The 27218-nt window shown below is 39.9% G+C and overlaps 1 protein-coding gene across 1 annotated transcript in view; it reads left to right on the top strand.

Moving 5' to 3' along the window:
• DOK6 (docking protein 6) overlaps positions 1-27218 on the top strand; it is a 506258-nt gene that overhangs the window by 379491 nt on the left and 99549 nt on the right. Inside the window, exon 7 of the mRNA XM_066578847.1 lies at positions 3504-3621. Within this exon, the coding sequence (XP_066434944.1) occupies positions 3504-3621 (118 nt within the window). The remainder of the gene's footprint in view (positions 1-3503; positions 3622-27218) is intronic.

Raw genomic sequence — 27218 nt, 5'->3', positions numbered from 1 at the left:
TGTTGAAGACCTCTGAAATTCGTTTAAGGGTAAGAAAAAAGCTTTCCGTTATGGGATTCCTATAGTATGGCGAGAGCAAAAGAACCATAGTGATTACTGTTACTCTTGTTCATGCGATGTGAAAGGGTATAATTCCAAATGGAAGCATTCCATTTCATACTCCAATCTTCACTCAGCAATTCATCCTATGCCCAAAGGCACAGATGTACCAGTATCCAAGTCCCCTGCTACCTAAGAAGAGATACCTAGCTCCGATGAAGGTGGAGTCATACTTGAACCAGATGACGAATCAAGTTCTGACTTTGAAGATGATACAAGACCAATTTTTTTTCCCCAGGAGGAGATCAATGATTTGGTAAGAGACTTGAATCTTCCCAGAAGATGCTGATGAGTTACTCAGTTCAAGGCTCAAAAGCAGGAATTTACTATTGCCAGGAGTGTCTTTTTCATGGTTCAAACATCGTGAAAACGAGTTCGTTCCTTACTTTGCCCAGTAAGGCAAATTGGTTTATTGCATCGATGTCGAAGGTTTGATGGGTCAATTCAAAATGTAATATGATTCAACGCAATGACATCTTTTCATAGATTCTTCAAAAAGATGTCTCATCGCAGTTTTGCTCCACAACGGTGGTTTTTATGCTTTCATCCCTGTAGGTCATTCCGTACACTTGAAGGAAACCTACTAGAACTTGGAATTGGTTCTTCATAAACTTAAATATGAGGACCACAGCTAGCAGGTGTGTGAGGATTTAAAGGTCTTGTGCATGCTGCTCGGGCAAAAAGCTGTATATAAAAAATACCCTTGATTTTGTTTCTATTGGACCAAGAAGAGTTTGCAGCCAAGGGTGCTCACAGTTGGTCAAAAAAGTGTCCTGCAAGAAACTTTTGTACCTCCACATAAAGTTCTTCCACCACCTCTCCATATAAAATTGGGATTGATGAAGCAATTCGTGAAATCACTTCCAAGAGATGGAGAATGCTTTAAATATTTGGTCACCAAGTTTCCAGGCCTTTCGGAGGCAAAATTGAAGGAAGGTGTGTTCAAGGGACCAGACATTAGAAGGTTTATAGCTGATCAAGAGTTTGTCAATACCAGGATTCTCAAAAAGAAGGGTGGATTGCATTTAAAGAGATCGTAGAGAAATTTTTAGGCAATAAGAAAGATCCTGACTACAAAAAGATCGTCGGATGAATGCTGAAAGCATTTCAAGCTTTAGGTTGCCCGATGAGTTTGAAAGTGCATTTCCTCCATTCCAACCTTGACTACTTTCATGAAAATTTGGGAGATGTGAGTGAAGAACAAAGTGAATGATTCCACCAGGACATTAAAGAGATGGAAAGAAGATACCCGGGAAAATGGAGCATTACAATGATGGCAGACTACTGTTGATTGCTTTAGGAAGACATTCCAGATGCTACTTACAAGCTTAAATGTACCAAGAGGAGCCACACAGGGAAGAAGAAACGATTTTAGTGTGTTTTAGTGAGCTCATTTCAGTTCAAAAATGATTTTAATGTAAAATTTGTAATTAAAAATTGATTTTATAAGTCTATTTTCATTTATTTTGAGGTATTGCCTTATTTAACATAGATAACTGAATTGTCAGGAAACGTGATGTCCTATGACAAAACAGAGGTCATTTTTGGATTCAGCATACCAAAAAATATAAAGATTATGTGGAATAACCAAAACAGCTCTTAAAAATTCTTTTTTTGCAGACCTGTGTTATTAAACAGCATGTATGCAAGTACTTGGAGGGGAATGGAGTAATTAACCAAACCCAGCATGTGTTTGTAACAAACAAGTCATGCCAGACTAATCTAATTGCTTTTAATGACAAAATCACAGACTGGGTTGATCAGGGAAGTACAGTGGATATAGTATATCTTGACTTTACTGAAGCATACCATTCTTATTTTTAAAAAATGACCAAATATTGGATTGATAAGGCAACTGTTAGGAACATTCACAATTGGCTGAGTGATCCTAAATGGCTGCACATCCAGTGGAACAATGTCTCAAGTGGGGTACCACAAGGCTCTTTCCTGGACCCAGTGAGGTTCAACATTTTTATAGATTATCAAGATGAGGGAATTGAGGGGAAAGTGATCAAATTTGCCAACAACACAAAGCTAAAAGGTATAGCTAGAGAAAAAAAGAGGGAAGATGCAAAAAGATCTAGACAAGCTTGAACAGTGGTCAGCGACTAACAGAATCGTATTTAACAGGGAGAAAGGAAAACTCCTACATCTTGGCAAGACAAATAAAAAAACACATACAGCATGGGACGAATTGAGCTAAATCGCAGCACATGTAAAAAAAGACGAGTATACTAATAGATCACAGACTGAGCATGAGTCAACAGTGTGATGAGCAGCAAAAATGGAAAGCACAATTCTGGGATGTATTAAAAGAAGCATAGAATCTATTACATAGGTCTATTAGGGCAAACATTTCTATTAGGGAATATGAACATTATAGATATGGGTCCTCATTTGGGATCTCTTCCACAAACCATCATGGACAGTAGCTTACAAATTGCACTTATTGCAGTCAGTATAAATTTAAAATACACTCAGACCGAAAGACTATTTCTTGATGTGTATATCCAGTGGATTTTGCTAAAACATGAATAGAAAAGTTATAAGAGAAGTCCTAATCCTAATTAACTTCCAATTGATTTGTAAATTGTTTTAAGAAGGTATGAATAAAAGGTGTAACTACCATATCTCCCTCTCCTAACTTAAATTAACTATAATCATATTTCCCACCCATGCTGTATTATACAGGTACATAGACTGCACCTGAATAGTAGGCAAGAAAACAATTCCTCCTTGAGGATAAGACTTTCTACATCCTTCTATAAGGTAGATGAAAGGATGAAGTGGTCTTAGAGCTGTGCTGCAATTAGGTGACCTGACAGTGACACAAAAATCCGATATTTCACATATGAATCATTGTATTAGAATATATGTTATGTTAAATAACAAGAGAATTCCCTTTCTCCCAAAATATCTGGATAATATGTTTATTTGCTTTGCATTTTACTTGCATCTTGTTAACTCCTGGGTTACTTCACCATATAAGAAGTGTCAGCAGATAATTATGCATTCTTCCTTTAAACCTTTTAAACTGCTAATCCAAATAGAACACTGCTATCCCTCAGATATACTCAAAGTTCACTTTATGTCTCTGCATTTTGTCACTTAAAGACTTGTGACTCCAGAGAAATGAGGGATTATATTCATTTGCATTTAAAATATGGAATAGTAATGACTGTTCACAGGGTTTTGAGAAATCAGCCTCTCCTAAGACAGCAAAAAGTGAAGCGTATAACAATTATTTAACCTGCCTGAGCTGCGATGACATCTGTTGGCTTACATGTTATGCTGATATCTGTTTGCCTGTTTTTTTGCTTTTATGACTATCATTAACCACTAAAGTGTTGTATATTATTTCATATAAAAGTAACGGATTATTTCTATTTTCTATTACTTTTCAGCTGCAAACTAGTTTAACTGAACCAATGACATTGTCCAAGTCCATATCCCTTCCTCGGAGTGCATACTGGCATCATATCACCAGACAAAATAGCGTTGGGGAAATTTACAGCTTACAAGGCAAGTAGTTTAAAAATAAAACATTGTGCCTTTTATTTTATGCTGAGCAAGACTCATTCCAATTGCCATTTTCTTTGGGTTGCTTGTCTCCCTTTCTTTTCTATTTATCAGCTGTCATAAACCTCTGTGGGAACTCTGAATCTTAAAATTGTCATTTTTTGTTATCACTTTAGCAAGTGATGGCAAATCACTGTGTATTCAGCTCAGGCAATTTGCAGGTGACTTTTTGAACTTTACAATGCAAATTGCTATCATCAAAATATCTGTTTATACCATGCTTTTATAGTGCGCCTCCTGATGAGATTTTTAGATGTTACTAAATAGGATATTCTGATTTGAATAAAGTGGACAAATGTAATTGAATGCTTTTTTGTAAGATCTTTGCTCCCAATGGCCAGAGAGTAACATGTAAATATTCTGTATTTTTTCTTACAGTAAATATTCTCTATTCTATAGCCGCATAGCAACTGTCTAATTAAATTCCTTATCCTCAATCTCATCTACCCAAAGAACTCAAATGTGCCTTACTTTATACTGGCTGCATGAAGAGCATGGAAGATAAGAATTAATATGAACAATTTTGCGTAGTATATGTTTGCCTCATATAGTTCTTTTTATAGACAATCCTCACATATTGATCCTCATATATGTTTCTAATCAACAAGCTTTTGTATATGCATTACTTTCATCAGAATCAGCTGCACTGGTAAAAGTATATTAACCACATAAGGACCAGGCGCTGTAACTATACGGCACTTGGTCCTGGGCTTTAAGCTTATTTCACATTCGTGGGTCTAATATTTTGGTTTATTATAATAATAGTTTATTCATAAATTGCCTGTGTTTTTTAGTATTACTACCAGATACTCTACCATGAGAAGTGTTACTCTACCGTGAGAAGCCACACAGGTTTCTTTCCCACGAGGGTATATCAGCTGGCGTTTTCACAGTCAGCCTATATACGCTATTATCTGGGGCGTTGAAGCTCATGAACGGGCACACAAGTCTACCGTTTGTGCACCCGTTCACACGGCATGGGCCCTGGCGCATATACGCCAAGGTCACCATGCTGTCGCCCCTTTCCCCTCCCTCGCCCTCACAGGCTCACCTCTGCTCTCCTCCCAGCTCATTCTTTGCAATGGGAGGGGGTGAGGCAGGGAGGAGCTAAGCGTTGCCCCATCCCACCTCCTCCCAATGCTGGCTGTGGACAAGGGGGGGGGGGGAGAGCCTAGGTCTGCCCCCATCCTGCCCCCTCCCTTTGCAAAGAGCCAGCGGGGAGGAAAGCAGAGGTGAGCCTGCAAGCAGGGAAGAGAGCAGAGGAAGGGAGTGTAGCAGCCACGCTGCTAAATTCCCTCCTACCTCTGGCCACTGTCATGGGCTCCCATAGGAGCCCATGCAGTGGCTTACATATTCTGGCCCAAAAGATAGTTCCAGGACTATTTTTGAGCCTGACGTAAAAACGCCCAGCGCTATATTGGTCTGGCCGGGTGTTTTTACATCTCAGGAATACGAGCATGTGATCTGATGCATTGGAATCCAATGCACAGCGTAAAAAAACGGCCAGTTGATATACGCTCATGGGAAAGGGACCATAGTCTTATATTACTTAATGAAAATAATTGTAAGGCAATTAGACTCCAAACTTCCTTTTACATTTGTAGTAAGTAATTGAAAACAAAACTGGCCTTTTATGCATATAATATGTGAGTAAATTAGGACCAGATTTATGGAAAATAATCAGGATTTTATTTTACATACTTCTGAGAGTTACAGTATTGTTTTTTTAGCAGCTCCTGTTCTAGGCACTCAACAAGTCACCTCCCTAGGCATAGTTTAATCATATATCAGTCAATCAGCTACATGTTAGCAGAGTATTGTCTCTGCATGTCTCTATGCCTCCAGTGCTAAAAGTGGCCATACACACAAGAGAATGCTCTCCAAAGATATGATCAATCCTGTTAGAATTTTTGCAAGTCTATGGCATGATTAGCCACATCCAACCAGTCATTTGCCATACTGTTCTAGCCTCAGGGAGTCATTTTATTAAGTGAATTCCTGATCACCCATTTTCATGTGTGGTAGTGTCTGCATCTTAAATGTATGATCAACTTTAGGAAACTCCCCTGATTAATTACCTCCCACACTAAAAAAAGTTTGAAATTAGTATGCAGTTGGCAAACTCTTGAGAAAGGATGCTACTACATCTAATGGTTTTCACTGAGAAATCATGATGCTTACTGTATGGCCTGCTACTCATGTCTGCTGCCCTCTTGCGCTTTCGGGCAGCTGAAAGCATCATTCTGCTATTTCTGTACATATGGACCCTATCTGTCTGTTTTCATCCAGCACTGAGAGGGTTAACCAGTCCTCTGGTTCGCAGCTGAGCTGTGAAATTAATGGGCAATCACTTCCCTATTTAAGGTGAGCTGATGCACTTCCTTGTTGCCTCAGTATTGGTTTCCTATGTGTTGCTCCACTGCTAGGTCTTTTGTCTCTGGACTGTTCAAGTCTATTTTGACCTCTATCTGCTTATCCTGTTTGTTCCTTTGCCTAGTGCCTTATATCTGTATGTGTGTCCATTTCCTTTCTGTCTGTGCTTCATTCTCATCTTTGTAGTAAGTTACAGTAGTGCTGTGCAGTTTCTTCATTTCTGTGTTTCTGCACTTCATCCCTGTTTTCTGTCACGGCTAGTCAGTACCAAGGTTCCAGCACGGGGCCGCCCTTATCGGGGAGATTACCCTGCTTGTAGGCAGGGCCCCTTCCTTCTTTCTGCTTACATTAAGGACAGTTACCCATTTGTAGGTACTACTTCTGCTGGGGTCAGCTGCCAGTCACCCAGTCCAGTCCAAAAGCCAGGCTGGTTTGTTAGTCAGGTGGGTCCACATCCATAATCTGTAACATTTATGATCCTAAAATTAAATACTTGGCTTCCCAAAGTGTCACCAACCACTTTTCCATAGTTTTTGGACATGCCCTTACTCCCAAATATATTGGGGAACAATAAAAAGCTTATTAGATAGAGCTTGAAAATCAAACCTTCCACCAGAACACTAGATTTATTTGATAATATTTTGAATAATCATAAGGTAGCACATATAATACATGTCATTTAATTAGTAGCTAAACAGTGTTTGCTGATTGTTGGCTTCAGCCTACCACTCCAGCAGCACAAGAAGGGATTATGCAAATTACATTTTTGTTACACATAGAGAAACTGGAAGTGGAACAATATAAGGAGTCCTTAAGTTTTTACAAAAATGGAGAACATTTATAGAAGAAGTCTTATACACACTAGAAATACCTTTCCAACTACTAAATTGTACCTTTCTCTGGAGAATTCAAGATCTTTGGGGAAAATAGAAATCACTTAGCAGGGAGAATAGGTATCCCAAAACTGTTACATATATTATCTGTTGTCCATGGGAAGGTGGGGGAGGGGTAACTTGTTCTTTTACTGTTCTCTCATTGTGTTTTTTATTACTGTGAGCAAGTTTTGTTTTATTTTGACATATAGCATCAAGGGAAATATAGCATATTAAAAAATGCTTGAGACACCTATTGAAATTAAAAGACAATTGGATTATATGCCTTTTAATTGCATTACATTTGTGCTATCTATATTGTGTTGTTATATACTTGTAAAAGTGAATAAAAATAGACTTTAAAAAGTTAATGTTGACCTTGGACAGCTGACAGCATAATGTATTCCAATATTTAATTTTAATCAGTCTGCTACAACCTGTTGTAAGCAAGTTGACCACACGCATTAGATAGACGTTTACTGGTGATTGAGTGAACAAACAATTGTCTGGTCAACCATCTTTATGGCAACACAGTCATACATTTTTTAATCCATATTGGTTTTTGTAGCAATGTTTTAAATCTACTAATCGTTACTTTTGCAACCGTGATCTATATTGTTTTTTATTTTATAGAAAAAAATGGTTTATTTTTGGCAGAGGACTTTTTTCACTAAACTTTATTAAACACTATCCCATTTTTTAAAGTCCTACTAGAGGGCTTGAAGCGGCTCTCATTTGATTGCATTCATAATGGTTTGAAATACTTAGTATTCCAGAACATTATGATCTGTCATTATTACACTGACAGGCAATCTTTTAGACCATGCATCCGGTGTATGAGAGGAGGTTGGAATGAGCATTCTATGAATGATCATTCATTTCAACCTCCCCCAATAGTTCACCATTGGAAATGAAAGTATAAGCAAGCTTGTTGCAGACAGGAATTTCTGTGTGTAAAGGGCCCCCTATTGTTCCCATTCATCTGTGTGTACAATTTGGTACAGTATAAACAAAATGTATACTGTGAAGGTTATAAAATTAAATCCTATATGTATAACAATGAACATGTCAAGCATTGAGATAAAAAAAACTTAAAACAATCTGCAATGAACATAGAAAACGCGCAACAAAATCAAAGAAAAACAAGTAGGCAGAACCAGAAATCAATGAATGAAATAGGATTTACATATAGAAAAGCCAAATCAAAACCAGCACAGACACCTAAGCAAGAGAAAACAATGTTACAGTGGTCTAAAGAGAAGCTATCATGGAGAGGGGATTGGATATTCACTGACGAATCACAAATCTATATTGCCAAGAAATGGAATGGTGGATATGATGTAAGGGCGTGGCATAGTATGTGATATGAGCAGTGGCGACATATCGGGAGAGCTTCCAGCTGCTAGCTTCCTAGCTTGGTTTTCTTTCTGAGGTGTTTTTTTGACTCTGCTGTACTGGCTACCTTGCTGGACCCTGGGTCTTTGGTTTGGTTCTGCTACATCACAGTTCCTCTTGTGGGAAAATAGAGGAGCGGAGAATCAATGATATCAGACGTTAGTCTGCTGTAAGGCCCGTCTATTGCTAACCAAATTATGATAACGAGAAGGAAAGAAGCCAGCGATGCATGTGTGCTTCATGATGTCGATCACTTGTAGGCATCTGCTAACACTACTGCAAATACTTTGTATCAGGAGGCTGCCTGTGTAACATTAGAAGTAATATCAAATATTGAGCAGGGTGATCATGCAGAATGCACAGAATGCTTTGACCATTCTGATCGCTTTATTCAGAAATGCCACAATGCGGCAAGCAGGTTGGCGGAATTTTCTCACTGAATTCCTCCTGTAACCCCGGTAAAAAATGCTAACGAAACATCTATAATTGTACTTGCCTCCTCTGATTGGACTTTTAATACGTTATCTCACTCTGCTGAGAAGAGGCCCTGTTTTATATGCTACATCTGCCTTTGTTAATACTATTATACGGGCTATTTCAGCACAAGCTAGTGGGATATACAAAATGATACACAAAATGAGCCTACTCTGCCTACTGCAAGAGTAAGGGTAAATGGTCATATTTAGAGACAAATGGTGTTGGAGAGGGGAACAAGGCAGGGGGATCCGCTTTCCCCTCTTCTCTTTGCCTTGGCAGTTGAGCCTCTGTCTGGTTTCTCTTTTCCCCACTTCTTTTTGCCTTGACAATTGAACCTCTGTCTGGTTTGATAGGACAATCACCTGATATAGTTGGATTGCAACATAGAGAAAAAGAAGAACGTATTTCACTATATACAGGTGATCTGTTGTTGTATATGAGGGATGTGAAAAGATCAATGAGTCCTGTTCTATCCATTTTGATATATTTGGTAAGATGTCAGGTCTCACTATTAACTGGAAGAAATCTGTAATTCTTTCTTTAGATCCCTTGTTGGTGGACTATTCATTGGAACGTACACAATTACAAACAGTGAAGAAATTCAAATATTTGGGAGTTGAGGTGTCTTCTAAGCCTCAAGACTATATTTCTGCCAATTTGCTTCCATTGCTACAGAAGTTTAAGGATAGGGTCAAGGTCTGGAATCATCTCCCATGGAAGGGGTGGAGAGAGAGAAATGGGGTGGTGTTGAATAGTAGATTAGTTTCTAAAATGACAGGTTGTGAGAGAGGGTTGAAAGGAGGAAATAAGGGACTATATCCAACAATTATTCTAATAATTACATTTTGGAATAAATGTAAGCAGAATTTGAAACTAGATGGATTTCCTATATATACCCCACTCTGGAGGAACCCTAAATTGAGTTTTTTAAGTTGGAGGGATTTTTCACCACGAGAGAAGAGAGAGGTAATGTTTTTGGAACAGATACACTATGAGATTATGTTTTATAGTTTTGAAAAATTTCAAGAGCTTTATGAGGTTCCTAATTTTGGGGGGTGTTCTGGAACGATGAAGGGTATAACATTTATCTAGACAGATGGTTTCTCACTAATTACAGCAATCTGAAAATCAATAAAATCACAATTCTATTTAGTGCATAGAGTTTATCGCACTCCAATAAAGTTGTTTAACATGGGTATTAGATCAAACTCAGACTGTCTGAAATCTTATATGGATGGTGCAAATTTAATGCATTTGGTCTGGGATTGTGTAAAATTGCAGAGATATTGAAATGGGGATCTAGAGATAATTAAAAAATTTAAAAAATATATATATAGTCAATATTGGTCTTCATCACAGAATTTGTGTATTGTTGATGGGTAAACTCATTTGGGAATTCAGAAAACAGTGTATCAGGGCTCAGTCACATGGGCGCTCAAAAAAATTACGTGACCGAAGCCAGCGGCATGGCAGAAAAAAACGCTGCGTTTATCCACCCAAAGGAATTCATGAATGGGTGCTGTCTCTGATTGGCTGAGCGCTGTGACCAATCAGAGGCAGCTCTCAGCTGTCATTCAATAGCTGAGAGCTGCCTCTGATTGGCCACAGTGCTCAGCCAATCAGAGGCAACCCATTTAGCAGGCAGGGATTTTAAATCTCCGCCTGCTGAATACTACTGAAAGCAATTCAGGAGAAGAGCCAGCTGGATGCAGCTGAGCCCCGGCAGCTGCAGAGAGGTGTGTATTGATTTTTTTTTAATTTTTTGCACTCTTTTAGGATGGTTTTCAGGGAAGGACTTATATTTGAAGCCCTTCCCCGAAAATTAATACAGCTCTTGCCGGCAGTCCATTGCTTTCAATGGAGCTGGCTGTATTGTCGGCAGCCCATTGAATTCAATAGGAGAACATCGCCGTCCTCTGCCACAGCTGTGACAGCTGTGGCAGAGGAGAATGATCTTTAGTATATGTTCTCAATGGGGTCAGTGCTGCTGCCACCGGCCCCATTGAGCGCACATACGCAGGAACACCGATTTGCGCAGAACGCAGTTACATGCGTTCTGCAAATCGTTGTGTCCTATAATTTTTACCACATGCGTTTGTGCGCATGAAAAATGCGCACATGTGACCACTCCCATTGCAAAGCATTGGGTCTATATAGATGTGGATTGCAAACGAAAAAACGCCCGTGTGACTGAGCCCTCAGGCATGGATGCTGATTACTGCCTATTGGATGCAGCCTGCCCCCTTCGCCCACAGAAGATTTTATCACAAATACAAGAGAGGTTATACCTTTGGAAAAGGAGATATATCAAATAAGAGGCTGTTTGATTATGTTTGAGGAAATTTAGGGAAGATGGTCTAATTATATATAATTAGAGGTGTAACTAGAAGCTTTTGGGCCCTGATGCAAAATCTGTAACAGGGCCCCCTAACTTCCATGTGCTGTTTATAATTCTAGTGTCTGCTTATGTGATGGAGGGGCCTTTGAGCCCATAAAGGTCCAGAGCATGGTAGCAACTGCTACCTTTACACTACTTCTAGCTATACCCGTGTATAAAATTGATAGTTCACATCGAGTGCGGGTTGCATTGAGGTATCGTAGAAAAACTATTGGGATTTAGAGGAGGTGAGGGAGAGAGGTGAGAAGGTTGAGAACAGTTACACTTTGTATGTGTTCAAATATATATATATTTTGGGGGGAGGTGTGGAGATAATGATTTGTTTAAATATAGTTAGGATTTTATTGTTAGGATGGAGTAACGCTATGCTCTATGTATATTATGCTTTACCATGTATAAATGGGTAGAAATTATGATTATTTTCTTCCTCTACACTGAGTGATTCCATAACTTCTTCTTCCTGCTTTGTGTCACATGTGTGACTTGTGTTAAAAAAAAGCTATTTGAACATTTATAAAGTTCCATATTTTTGCCAAGAGTTACACTCTTGGCAAAAAAAAATCAATTATTCAATTTAAACTATAGATTTTGCTTTAAAAAAAAAAAACCTTTACAATTATTCATTAGCAAATTTACATTGCTGAAAGGGCCAATCACACTTTAAAATGTAGTATGTGAACTAAAACAACCTTTTTCCTAAATGATTGTTTTACTTTTCCAGTATAGAGACTTTTACTTGCAATAATCCTAAAATATATATTAGCCATTTTGTTCTTATTGCTGTACATTCTTCAGAGACACTGTGCATCTACATTCAGTATATTAAGGCAGTGTCTGTAAGATCGTTAAATGTATTAATAATGACTGCTTGGTTAACCAGTAAGACCAAAGAAGATGATCTGAGAATGCACAAGATTCTTAATCACTGATAACTAGTCCTCAGTGTAGCTAGCTAGAAATTAAGTGTGCCAGGCACTTTATAAATAAAATTACAACGATCTACTTTTAAATTAGCTTCCTCTTTCTATTTTGCGTTTTCGTTGACCTGAGGCTACAGAGCATACTTTCAGTATACATAAATCATATATTATCACTATTTACTTTTAGATAATTTTTTATTTATTAATCATCATTTAATGATGTAGCAGAGCTGAGCTAATCAGATACAGCGCACTGTCCTTTGGCGCAATATATCGTAATGTCACTGCATGTTATTAATGTTTTTACATAATAATCATTAAGAACCACCTGGCATGTACAGAACAGTAAAAAACTAGAACTGGCTTATCAGATTTTTTATTTAGACCATGCTCATTACTATCCAAGGACCTGTCTACCAAAGCAACATGAGTCCTGGCATCAACAATACTGATAGCACGTTGTAACATCCAAGGCAGATAACCACTCTTTACATGTCGTTGACAAATATCATTATGCTCTGAAATATAATCACTCTCACAGGAACAGTTGCTCCTTTATCTCATTATTTCACCCACTGGTATAGCTTTTGTAGTGTGATATGGATGGTTGCTATTAGCCCCCGAATATCATGTTTTTTGCTGAAGGTTTACGAAACTAATACTGTAGTTAAAAAAGTTGTAATTTCAAAAATTTTTAACTGATCACATGACGGTGACATCATCACAGGCCTTGTAGTGCAAGCGCTGAAGGAGCTGTGATGACATCAATTATACACAGATCGACAGAAATTTCAAATGAAGAAGTAAGCAAAAACAAAGGGCCCAGCCATGACAAAGTTCACTAAGTAACTGATGTACTGTACATCTGTGGTATTCAAATCTCATAAACAAATGTAGTGTCCCAGGACCAGAGTTCCTGTCACAAACCAGTGTAAAGTTGTCATGTGGTTGCATAAAACATATTTTTCATACGGGGGGCGGGGGGAGTGGAATTCTGCAGCGGAGTCATCATACAAATGATACCACCTAAATGAAGTACAATATGTGGTGAAAAAACAGTGTCAGAATTTGCGGAGTTATTCTATGTTAAATTGACACATGTCAGATTTCTAAAATTTGGCTTGGTCATAAGAAGCAAACAGGCCTGGTCACTGAGGGGTTACAACAAGTGGCTCAGAATCACTCTGACATTTCCAATACTAAGTAGATAAAATCTAGGTTGGACATAGTGATATATAGGACAAATTGAGATTGGTTGAATTGTCCGCCCGGATGAGCTTTTTCTTGGACAAACTTATGAAAGGACAAGACAATTTTGGACATGATGTCCACCTGGATGAGTTTTTCCTTGGACAAACTCATTAAAAAAGGACAAGAAATCTTGGACCAACTGCCCTCAAACCCATTTAGTAAGTCCAATAGACATGTAGTGACCAAGAAAAACTAGAATCCAATGTGGAATCCAATTTTGGAGAAATTGGGTAATCTCAAGAAAAGAAATGACGTTTAGCTGTCAGATTTCTTATAAATTTATTAATGTTGATGTCAGCAAACGTCAATAGTACAAAAAATTCAATATATGCTATGACTTAATATTATCACTTTACAATGCAATAAACAAAAACAGCTGTAACTATTTTACATCGTAGCTTGATTGTGTTTGTCACTAAACACTTCATGATTACAGATGAGTGAGGACCCAAATGCTCAGGTCTGCGTTATTCGAGTCGAGCTTTTTGTAAAATTCGAGAGCTCTACTCAAGTAACGAACCCCATTGACTACAATGGGAGACCCGAGCATTTTTGTATGTGGGACGCCGGGTGCCGAGCTTTTTTTTTTCTTGGTTCATTCTCTCTCCTCTTCTTGACAGACAAAAAATTTGCGATTGACGCACGCTGCGTGGCGGCGGGTAGGGGCCAAAACAGGCACGTCACAGCGGGGAGGAGGCAAAAACTGGGGCGGTGTCGAACACGGCTTGATGCTCGTTCAAGTAACGAGAACCATCGAGTACGCTAATACTCGAATGAGCATCAAGCTCGACAGAGTACGTTCGCTCAACTCTAGTCATGATGTGATGTATTTACAGTGGATATGGCATTGCGTGCTTTCAGTACACATAACACATATATTGTGCAGGCATATCGTATATGCATGCACATGTTGTCAAACATCAGATGCTGACATGTATTTGAATGTTATCATTAAGGCATGACGTTTTGAAATCATGTGATCTCAAGTTAGTTATGTCAATTGTGATGTAACTTTGGTTTTAACTTTGTTCCATTGTTTTAACTTATTTGCTACAACTAAGGGTACGGCTCGCACCGGAAACACATCAGCAAAAATGACATTTTTTGATGTACTGTGGTGCAAGCTCTAATGTTTATATTTTTAATATTTTTTGTAATAAAAGGTACTTTTTAAATTTCTTGTTGTATCATTGGTTGAGCTGGATTTTCCCCTTAGTGCTACTGGTCTACGTGCAAACACTTCCATGCTTTGCTCTTTTGGTATCAAGGTAATTTATGAGTTAGAATTTCTTTTGTGATTAGACTGTGGAGATCTCTGCATGAGAATATGGTGATGGCAAACTCACTAAAAGAGGTCAAGAGGGGTCTCTATGTTTTTCTAGAGGGCAACAATATTACATGGTATAGTCACTAGCTTATTTTAGAAGGATCATTGATTCATTGATTTATTCTCACTGCTAGATTTGGAGTCTTGTAAATGTAGAGGATGCCCCCTTGTTTCAGGCAGTCTTTGGAATACATAGATAATGAAAGAGATCTCTGTATTGACTCCTGATATATTTATATATAGTTATTAGGTTCCCTTTTAGTTGTTGTTTTCTAAACTAAATAACCCCAATTTTGATAACCTGGGTATTTATTAATTTCATTGTCTATCTTTGAACCCACTCAAGCTCTAATATGTCCTTCTTGAGTACCGGTGTCCAAAACTGAGTATGTACCATTAACAATCACCCTCTGCTTTCTATAATTGAGACAGTTACTTACCCACTTATACACATTCTCACCAAGACCAAAAATGCTCATTTTATATACCACCCTTTTATGCTATATAGTATCAAACACTTTGGAAAAATCAGGATATACAGTACAAGATCCAATGACTTTCCCTGGTCAAGTCTAGAATTTACCTCCACATAGAAGCTGATCAGGTTGGTTTAACAGGAGCAACCCCTCATAAATGCATGTTAATATGGAGTTATAGAGCTATTATCCTTGAGGTACTCCAGGATAGCATCTCTTAGAAACCTTATTAGTCACCATGCAGTTTAGAGGTTTTTGGTTGTTTTCTAGGTGTGTCCATTTCAGCCGTTCTGCCAGTGCTAATTGTACTAACCCCTCCCATTATTCCACCCCCACTTTCATTACTTAGTTACAGATCACTGTCTACACTACCTTCCCCTCTATCTCTGTGGTTGCTCTCCCCTCTATGCCTAGTTTAAACACTCCTCCAACCTTCTAGCCATCTTTTCCCCAAGCACAGCTACACCCTCCCCATTGAGATGCAGCCCATCCCTAATATACAACTTGTAGCCAAAAGCAAACTCAGCCTGGTTCTCCAGGAACCAAAATCCATCCTTTCTACAGCAGCTCTTAAGCCACTTATTTGCTTCCCTAATCTCCCACTGCCTTTTTGGTGTGGCATATGGTAACAGTTGGTATTTCAGAAAATACTACTTTGGAGGTCCTTGCTCTAAGCTTACATCCTAGGTTGCTGAAATAATTTTCAAGGATCTTCCACCTACCTCTAACTTTGTGCACCATGACAACTGGGTTCTCACCAGACCTTCCCAGTAATTTGTCATCAAAATCTGTGATGTATGAAACTTGAGTACCAGGAAGACAATATACTGTTCGACGATCATGGTCTTTGGGGCATATTGCCCTGTCTTCCCCCCTAATAATTAAGTCTCCCTCTACCAGGACCTGTCTAGCTTTCCCTGCACTCTTAGGCCTTGGTCACACGGGCGATTTTCCGTGCGATCTGCTGATGCGCATGCGATGTGCGATTTTATAAAACCATTGCTTTGCAATGGTATCGGACACATGAGCGCTTTTTATGCGCTCGTCCGATAAATTATAGAACAGAAATCGCAGATCACACCTATCTGCGATCTGCGATTCCTGTTCTCTTCTCTATATGCGCTCAATGGGGCCGGCGGCAGCAGCGCCGACCCCATTGAGAACATATACTAGACAAATCATTCTCCTCTGCCACAGCTGTAACAGCTGTGGCAGAGAAGAATGATATTTGCCCATTGAATTCAATGGAGCCGGCAATACAGCCGACTCCATTGAAAGCAATGGGCTGCGGGCGATCTCACGATGAATTTTCGGGAAGGGCTTAAAAATATAAGCCCTTCCCTGAAATTCATCCATAAATGTGTAAAAAGTAAAAAAAAATATATACTCACCTTGTCCCGGCAGACGGAGCTCAGCCGCGACCGGCCGACAGTTCTCCTGAACTGCTATGAGTAGTATTCAGCAGCTGGGGATTTAAAATCCCCACCTGCTGAATGAGCTGCCTCTGATTGGTCACAGCCCTCACCAATCAGAGGCAGCACTCACTCACCCATTCATGAATTCATGAATGGGTGAGTGAGTGCTGCCTCTGATTGGCTCAGCGCAGGGACTAATCAGGGGCAGCTCTCAGCTGTTATTCAGGGACCAATCAGGGGCAGCTCTCAGCTGTCATTCAGCTGAGAGCTGCCCCTAATTGGTCCCTGCGCTGAGCCAATCAGAGGCAGCACTCACTCACCCATTCATGAATTCATGGATGGGTGAGTGAGAGCTGCCTCTGATTGGTGAGGGCTGTGACCAATCAGAGGCAGCTCATTCAGCAGGCGGGGATTTTAAATCCCCAGCTGCTGAATACTACTCATAGCAGTTCAGGAGAACTGCCGGCCAGCCGTGGCTGAACTCCGTCTGTCAGGACAAGGTGAGTATATTTTTTTTTTTACTTTTTACACATTTCTGGATGAATTTCAGGGAAGGGCTTATATTTTTAAGCCCTTCCCGAAAATTCATCGTGAGATCGCCCGCAGCCCATTGCTTTCAATGGAGCCGGCTGTATTGCCAGCTCCATTGAATTCAATGCGCTGGACAGCGCTGCACTGCTCCGGCCCGTTTCTAATGAAACTCGACTAGGAGCAGATTTTTTGGGCGATTTTTTGGCCCCGGTCACGCGATTTGCGGATGCACATCCTTCATGCGATCCGCAAATCGCAGGAAAAAACGCCCGTGTGACCGAGGCCTTACTCCTTTTCTTACTGGAGCAGACATCCCCCTGTCAGTCAGAGAGCATCTCATGCTGCAGCAGTGCTAGCCCTGTCATGGCATTACACTCATCTGCTAACTTTGCAAACTTGTTGAGGTGTGCCAGTTAGAGACTAGCCTCCCTGACACCTGATTATTCTGAACTTCTATACTACCTTCCACCAATACATCTGCCTCAACAAGTTTCTACTCAGTGAGCAGCAAACTCCTTTACATGTTGCCAGTGGATCTGGACTTCCATACGTGCAACATGCACACATATCAGGCAGCTATACGCACCCTCGAAGGACTGTTCAAGGATTGCATAGATGGCACAAGATGTACGCCAAGCATCCTCCCCCCTCATTATCAGGAGGCAGTGTGAGTGGTTGTCTTATCGGTGCCCTAACAGGTGTTATTGGCTCCTCCATTTGGTAGTCAGCTACCTGCATGGTGAGAGGAGGATACATCTATATGCACTCCTCAGTCAGTAAGTAACGGCCATTTTCTGTGATTGTTTTTAATTCTTGATTTCCCCTTCTGTGATGCAGTACATTAAATGTGTTTTCAAAACTACTAAACCCCTTTTTTGCCAAGAGAACATAGCAGCCTAGACCAAAGATAATGTCTAAAACAGCAACAGAAGTAAAAAACTGTATTTTCAAGTATTTTACATCAGAAGCTTTGAGAGCAGTTTCCATAGAGTGCAATAAATGGAAACCAGACTCAAGAGAGTCAAGAAAAGTGTGTGAGTAATGAGATAATTAGTCAGTCTGCTATGGAAAGGTAAGTTAGAGAAAGAAATAAAAGGTAGGTTAGATATAGGTCAATAGCGGAAGAGGTGATCAAGGGTGGGATTTTTAAGTACTGACATAATTAGGACATGTTTGAAAGAGGAAGAAAAAATACCAGATGTGAGGGCAATCTCTGAATTTCAGTAACATTAAGGATGAGAATGGTAGAAAGCTAATTAGTAGGTAAGAGGGTTCTTGAGGTAGGTTGTTTGATGGTAAGAGAAAGGCAGGTATGACATTTAAGGTACCTTTACATACTGCAACTATAATTAAGATAGTCGCTCAGGAAAGTCATTAAAGCATACAAATGACAAATGTTCATTTGCTTTTACACAGACTGATGATTGTTCATTAGTTGTTTGCTAAGATATTATTCATAGATAGGATTTCCACACAAATGTTTTCGCAAGTCATTCAAATGCAAACGACTATGAATTTACACAAGATGACTTTTAATCAATCACCAACTAAAGGGCCATTTACACACAACAATTATCGCTCAAAATTCGCTCAAAAGCCATATTTTGAGCAATAATCATTGTGTGTAACTGCATTGACATCGTGCAGTTTTCGTTATGCCGTCGCTCATCATTGTCTTTCAGCGTGCTGAAAGACAACTATGAGCCTTATCAGGGATTCACAGCAGGATACAGCTGATAATATTGTTTCAGCTGTATCCTGCTCCCTGATCACAGGCTGGGTATGAAGAACACAGCGGTCCAGCTATGTTCTCCATGCCACGCACGGAGTGCTCGGCTGTATAACAGCCGGGCGCTCCATGCAGAAACCAGCTTGATGCAGAAGACAAGCGGGGACACTCCGTTTGTCTTCTGCATCCTCCGCTCACAGAGCAAGGTGATCGCTCATCTTGAACGATCATCTTGCACTGTAAATGACACAACAATTTTCCCTCAAAAGTCGCTCAAAAGACATCTTTTGAGCAATAATCGTTGTGCGTAAATGGGCTTTAATTTTTTGGTAAACTGAAATGAAGCAACTAGCAAGTTATCACTCATCACCCTGTCTGTGGCCATGTTTACACTGAACAACTATGGTTTCAATTCACGCTTTCAATTGATTATTCTACCAATAGTTACCCCCATTTACACTTAAAGATAATCTTTCAAAGAACTGAAAGATTATAAGATTTTGCGATCTATTTGCATAAAGTGTTAATGGCCATTAACACTTTATCATCTTCATTTGCATGTAAAAGGGCCTCCAGGAGCTGCTGGAAGCAGCACCCAGCCTGTGATTAATCACAGATCCAGCTGTGTAAACAGCTGCATTGTTCTGTACAAAATCACAAGATTTTGTAGTGATGTGACATTGCTACGAAACACATGTATGTAAAGCTTATGGTTTCCAATGGGTTCTTTCAGGCTACAAAACATCTCTCATGTGAAAGAACCTATTGGAAACCATGGGCTCCACATACATGCATTTTGTAGCGATGTCGCATCGCTACAAAATCTCGCAATTTTGTAGCCTGTGTGAAAGAGGCCTAAGGGCTTTTTCACACAAGTGATATTCTTGCGCGAGTTTTGTGCGATGCAGTGTGCACAAAACTCGCACAAATATGAAATCCATTTCTTTAAATTGATTAATTCATAGGAATTTTATGTTTTGGGGCGTTCTCTTGGAACACCATCCTCATTTTTTTCATTTGGATCTGTAAAGACATTGTATGGCACTTGCATGTTGTGCAACGTGCATGCAAGTGCGATGCAATGTTTCCCATTGAAGTTGACGAGAAAAACTTGCGATCCTAGCATGCACAAGAAATACGTGTTTGAGGATCGCAATTTCACTAAAGTGATGCAATGTGATTTTTTAATCAAAAAAGCTTTGCGTCACTTTGAAAATCACAAGTTGGTAATCGCGATATCAGGATTAGTTTCTCGGCCCAATATGGCGCTTACCCATGTGAATGTAGCCTAATGCTCTTTTTATGACTTAAAATTGAGAATTTTTAACTTAAAAGAGAAGTACCATGGAGAAAAGAACACAGACGTAAGTTTTCACATGGGTGGAGATAGGCATTTTTGGTTCTTCTATTCAGAGTAATTTTTGTCCAGTACAACCAGAATCGAAATGTGCGTATTACAAAATGTCTTCAAAAGTCTGACTAGAAACACAGGAAATCTCTCCCAGAATTTTAGGAAAATCAAATGAAGAAACTATTGATTTAACCAGTGGAAAATGTTCTCCAGATGTTAAGTTCTAAATACAGTAGACTGATTACAATAGACAACGGAAGCATGCTCATAAAACCATCAAAAAAGCATAATTATCTCCTACTTGTTTTCAGTGTTATTGATTCTTGGAAATCTATTTTACCAGTAAAGAAAACCAGTTGACTTTGTCACACTCGTTTATGATTATTGATGTTCCTGTTTTTAAGCTCTGCAGTCTATTTGCAAAGGGAAGAACAATTGGTGTGCTTTAATGTTACAGTACTGTAGGTAAAGTACAATTCTTTTGTAAATCTTATCCATTTATGGCAAGGGACTTCTCACTTTGCAAAACCATTAAGCAGATATATATATAACCCCCTTTTTTATACTAATTAATAGAGATGAGCGAACGTACTCGTCCGAGCTTGATGCTCGGGCGAATATTAGGGTGTTCGGGATGCTCGTTACTCTTAACGAGCACCACGCGGTGTTCGGGTTACTTTCACTTTCCTCTGTGAGACGTTAGCGCACTTTTCTGGCCAATTGAAAGACAGGGAAGGCATTACAACTTCCCCCTGCAACGTTCAAGCCCTATACCACCCCCCTGCTGTGAGTGGCTGGGGAGATTAGGTGTCACCGAGTATTGTAATCTGCCCCTCCCGCGGCTCGCCTCAGATGCATTCTGACATTAGTTCAGGGAAAGTGCTATCGTGTTGGAGCTGCTATAGGGAGAGTGTTAGGTGTATTGTAGGCTTCAAGAACCCCAACGGTCCTTCTAAAGGCCATAAATCTTCTCTATATGCGCTCAATGGGGCCGGCAGCAGCAGCGCCGACCCCATTGAGAACATATAGAAGACAAATCCTTCTTTTCTGCCACAGCTGTAACAGCTGTGACAGAGGAGAACGATGTTTGCCCATTGAATTCAATGGCACCAGCAATACAGCAGGTTCCACTGAATGCAATGGGCTGCCGGCGATCGCAGGATGAATGGTCGGGAAGGGGTTAAATATATAACCCCTTCCCTGCAATTCATCCAGAAATGTGTTACACTAAAAATATATACCGGCGTATAAGGCGACGGGGCGTATAAGACGACCCTCCAACTGTCACCTTATACGCCGGCAATACAGTGGAGCAAAGAATAAAAAGCATTACTCACTTCTTCAGACGATCTGCGGCGCTCCTGCAGACTGTCACTCCTTCCTGGTGTTTGCAGGCTCTTGCTCCCTCCTGGTCCACGGCAGACTATAGCTTTCTCTACGAAAGGCTTTAAATCCACGTCTCCAGAAACACACGTGCCTTCAGCCAATCACAGCCAATGACAGTGATGTCATTGAATTGCTGTGATTGGCTGTGTTTCTGGAGGCGGGGATTTCAAGCCTTTCGTAGAGAAAGCTTTAGTCTGCCGTGGACCAGGAGCGAGCAAGAGCCTGCAAACACCAGGAGGGAGTGACAGTCTGCAGGAGCGGCGCAGATCGTCTGAAGAAGTAAGTAATGCTTTTTATTCTTTGCTCCACTGTATTGCCGGCGTATAAGGTGACAGTTGGGGGGTCGTCTTATACGCCCCGTCGCCTTATACGCCGGTATATATTTTTAGTATAACACATTTCTGGATGAATTGCAGGGAAGGGGTTATATATTTAACCCCTTCCCGACCATTCATCCCGCGCACGCCGGCAGCCCATTGCTTTCAGTGGAACCTGCTGTATTGCTGGCTCCATTGAATTCAATGGGCAAACATCGTTCTTCTCTGCTACAGCTGTTACAGCTGTGCCAGAGGAGAACGATCTTTACGCTGACAGTGCGGGGGGGGGGCCCACTCTTGCCGCTATTGTGGCTTAATAGTGGGACCTGTGAACTTGAGATGCAGCCAACCATGTAGCCCCTCGCCTGCCCTATCCGTCACTGTGTCGTTCCCATCACTTTGTAGAATTGCCCAGATTTTCACAGATGAAAACCTTAGCGAGCATCGGCGAAATACAAAAATGCTCCGGTCGCCCATTGACTTCAATGGGGTTCGTTACTCGAAACGAACCCTCGAGCATTGTGAAAATTTCGTGCCGAGTAACGAGCACCCGAGCATTTTGGTGTTCGCTCATCTCTACTAATTAACATCCAGTGCCAAAGCATTTTTTTTTTTCAAACCCTTTTTAATTTTCGGACTATAGATTTTTTAACATCTTTTTAATACATTACTTAAGGAAGCCACAATCTTGCCTCAGCTTTTACTTTGAGATGTGAACAGGACTTTAGAGATATGCTTCATAGCAGCCACAGGGAAATAGGACATTGTGCAGGAAGTAGGAGGATGTTTTGTTATTAATAATCCATAGGACTCTATAAGAGAACACACAGGTATACTCACCATCCCCCATTTGAGAAACACTGTCCTAGACAAAAGAATGTTTCATCATTGAATGGTTGATTTGGTAGATTACATGAAAATCTGTTTTTTGCCTTTCTAAAAAATAAGAAAAGATTAAGTGTTACCTAAACATGGTTTCTTAGCTTAAAAATGGTTTAATGGGTTAATTTTTTTGCTGGTTAGATTTTTTTTTTTTTAAACAAAACTGGAAAATTGAAAAAGTACTTACGGTATTCTTCAGTGTAGAAGTCGAGTGATCAGACTTTCAAGTATGCAAATATTCTTTGTCCTACAGTGGAGTGAAAAGCATTTTAGAAGTTGTTCTTTATTAGAAAAAATATGCCACTATGGTGCTTGTGAAAACTTATGAAAAAACATTCACAAGTTTTAAATTGAAAATGTGCCACAGTTTATTTACCTTTTTCAATTGTTCATTTACTTTACAAAGACTTTTGATGATTTAAGTTAAGAGAACAATAGTTTTTTAATGGCTTAAGTTAAAATAATTTTCTGCAACAAGATATCTTAAGGCCCATTTACACAGGACGAGTGTTCGGCAAATGATGCCCGATAATCGTCCCCGTGTCTCCGTGCTACCGTGCTCATGCACGGGAGCTAGCAGAGCTGGCTGGGTCACGGAGCAGCCAGCAGGGCAGCAGGGCAATGCAGAAGATTTCTCTCCTCTCGCTCCCCCGTGAACAGCGAACAGCTGCTGTGTTATCTCAATGGAGGGGGGCAGGGGAGCGAAAGGAGAGAAATCTCCAGCACTGCCCTGCCCCCCTGCTGGCCACTCCCTGTGTGAGCCAGCTTTGTGCAGAGACACAGGGAGGAGTGTCGGGCATCGTTTGCCCAACACTTGTCCTGTGTAAATAAGCCTTTAGCCAAATTAACATCTGCTACATCTGTATTCAACCCCTAATACACATTACGTTTATTTGCCTAATTTACAAACTTTCAAGCCATTTACAAAAGAACAATTAAACCCAAACAATTTAAATAGCTCAACATAACTATATAACAAGAATTTTTTTTTTCAAAATTCAATGTGAAATGTCGCTTTATTGATTACTAAGGTCTCAGAATTATTCAATCCTTCATGATAAGCATCTTTAGTACTTAATAGAGCACCTTTTTGCTGTTATGACCCGCTGCAAACATGATGCATAGCTAGGCACCACGTTATGATAGCATTGCTGAGGAATCTTTGACTATTCCACATGGGCAATGACCTCCAGTCTAATATTCTTTGGTTTGCATGCTGCATTTGCCTTCTGCAAATCTGACCAAAGATTTTCTATGAGGTTCAAGTCAGGAAACTGTGAGGGTCACCCCAGGATCTTCCAGGACTTCTTCTGAAACTAAGCCTTTGTGGACTTTGAGGTTTGCTTGGGATCACTGTCCTGTTAGAAGGTCCAATGATGCCCAGTCTTTAGCTTCCTTACAGAAGGCATGATGTTTTCTCCTAGGATTTCCTGTGTTCTCCACGCACTGCAGATTTCCACTGCCAGAGGAAGCAAAACAGGCTAGAGTATCTTCGAGCAATCGCCATGCTTCACTGTACACAGGATGTTCTTTTCAGTGTACACTCCATTCTTTCCATTCTTTCTATTGCAGATACACTGCTGAGCTATAAGACCAAAAAGTAACTATTTTGTTGCTTCACTCCACAGAACAGAATCGCCAAACTTCTGTGGCTTATTTATATGGTTTTCAGCATATTGGAGCCCACTTTTCTTGTCCATTTAGGTTATTAGAGGTGTACGTCTTGGAGTTTGGGCATAAAGATTTCAGTATGGGCATCATTGTGCAAATGGAAACCTCAGTGGCTGCTGCTGCCAAATCTTCCTGCAGGTCTTTTGCAGTTACTCAAGGGTTTTTGACTACCTGCTTCCTCAGAAATCTGGTGGCAGCTGGTGATGGCTTCCTCTCTCTGCCAAGTCTGGATAGTGTAGCCATGGTTCCTTTAAATTTGAATTTGTGAACTACACTTCCAACTGTATCTCAAGGAACATTCAGTGCCTTTGCTATCTTTCTGTATCCTTTGCCTTGATTGTGCAAGACAATAATTTCTGCTCTTAATGTTTTCGCTCACTCTCTTGGCTTAGCCATATTTCTAACATGCAATCAAACATCACAGTCACAGTCAACAAAGCCCTAGTCAGTCCAAGTATTTAATGTGCTTTAGCTCAAAGACAGCTGATGCAACTAATGGAGTCCTTGATTAATTGCATCATGTGTGCTTGAGACAACAGCTGATTTGCAAATGTATGTTCTTATGAGGGAATTTATTGAGGACACAAAGTAAGGCCTCTTTCACATGAGCATGCTTTTAGAGCAGAATAGGTATGTGAAAAGAGCACTTCTAAAAGAACCAATGGTTTCCTATGGAAACGTTAATATTAAGCAAATTTTAGACACACAAAATACTCGCGCCTTCCAAAGATACAAAGAAAGGACAATGCCTGTTGTAAGCAGCTGGGTATTCCTCCAGACCTGCTGCTGGGCAATTCTCCAGCAATGGGGGACAGTAGAGAACTCCCTCCACTTCTCTCCCCAAAGGATTTCCCTATAGCGTGTAGAGAGAGGGTGTGGGGTAACAGGGCTTCCCTGAGAGCTTGGGAGGACAGGGCAGGGCTAAAGGGATCTGCCCTCAACCCCTACCCCTCTCTCTTTGCTTTAGGGAATTCTTGTGAGAAACCCTATAGCACCACCCCTTCTGCCTAGCCCAGGCCACTCTCTCTGCACTATGGGGATATCCCTCATTGTTAATTCCCCATAGCCCCACTCTCTCTCCCTGCTATGGAAAAATGCCGAAGCCCTGCTGGGCTTTATCTCTCTCTCCTCCTAGAGTGGCTGCACTTTTTTAAAGCAACACACTGCTCCAGTGAACGGGTGATTTTCATGCGCATGAAGATCAGGTCTTCTGCGCATTAAATATTGCCCGTTCATGTGATTTTTAGCACTTTACAGGCACAAATCTTTTTGCGCACCTATACTGCGCTAAAACCACACTACTGTGAACGAGCCCTAATTTTGCGACTGCAGTAGTCACTAAAAGTGGCATTTTTTGTTGAATTTGGAGAAACCAAATATTAGTTGTGTTGAGCTATTTAAATTCTTCTTTTTTAACACTGAAGATTTGTACATTTGTCAAATAAGTCTAATTTGCAATGGCATTTGAATAATTTTGATTGTGACTATAGAAAACAATCAGAGCACATTTTATTAGTAATCAATACAGAAATGCAGGCAAAAACCACTACAGGACTAGCGTCTCGCAAGAAACTGAAGTACTAGCGAAAAATTGGAAGAAAAATGTGTCCAAAGATAATAGAAAGGATGCTGAGGGTAAAACAAACAAAGGCATTTATGTATTTAATGTCAAAACCTAAGACAATGATGGGATACCCCTTTTGCTCTTTGCTATTGGGCCTCCTCTTTTCTATGAGAGCCAATGCCATTTGTTTTTTAATACTTATTCATGCCAGCTAAAGAAAAGAGCTAATAAATAATGCAGGTTATTTATGTGTTGTTTTCACATTTTACTTAAATCGTATAAAACATACATTACTTTTTAATAGAAGTATAATGTGAAATGAAATCTAATAATCAATCCTTTCCATTCGTTCTTTGCTGCCGGCGAGTTTAATTTGTTTCTTGTAGACTAAAAGTTAGCTTGGCAGCTTCATTAATAGAAGTAGTACAGACTGGCAGCCAATGTCAGGGGAGAAAACAAGCTGAAAAAAGGTCCAACATATTTTATAATGTGCAACTCGTGACAGATGGCATTAATAACGTTTTCCCTTTATGTCAAATATTTTAGATTAAAGGGACCTGTCATTGAATTGTATGATGAATTACATTATTAACTTTAAAAAATCTAGATTATTAAAGTGGTTATATTTAAATGAAAATATTGCGTTTTTTTTAACCTGGATTGTCAATACTAAATAAAAATGCAACTATAATTTTGCAAATTTTGGTAAATGCTTTCCGGAAGAAAATATACATTAATTCCTTAAGGATTGAGCCAATTTGGGCTTTGAAGTGGGTTTCCAGGGTTAGACTAAAAACTGCTTTTTTACTAGAAACAACAGCAAATCTGTCAATGATTTGTGTTGGCATTGCAATCTTCCCCATTCAAGTGAATGAGACTGAACTGCAATCCCAGACAAAATCTATGGAAAGATGTGGCACTGTTTAAAAAAAAAAAAAAGACCCTTTTTTTCTTTTGAAAAACCCTTTAAGGACTTTAACGTTTTTTTTTAGGTTTTGCCTGCATTTTCTTAGCCATAGTTTTTTTGGGTTTTACTTTTATAACTACATAACTATATGAGGTCCTGTAGTCATTACAATATTGATGCACTGTATATATGCCCTAACAGGCATTATTATTGCACAGTTCTGGGGCTTGATTATGCCCACTGTCAGCTCCATAATCTGAATTGATTACTGTTAAATGAGTTGAGTTAAGAAATGGGA

The sequence above is a fragment of the Eleutherodactylus coqui genome, chromosome 9, assembly GCF_035609145.1.
Source record: "Eleutherodactylus coqui strain aEleCoq1 chromosome 9, aEleCoq1.hap1, whole genome shotgun sequence".
NCBI lineage: Eukaryota > Metazoa > Chordata > Amphibia > Anura > Eleutherodactylidae > Eleutherodactylus > Eleutherodactylus coqui.
Note: the sequence above shows the minus strand (reverse complement) of the source record. Positions and strands in the feature narration are given on the sequence as shown.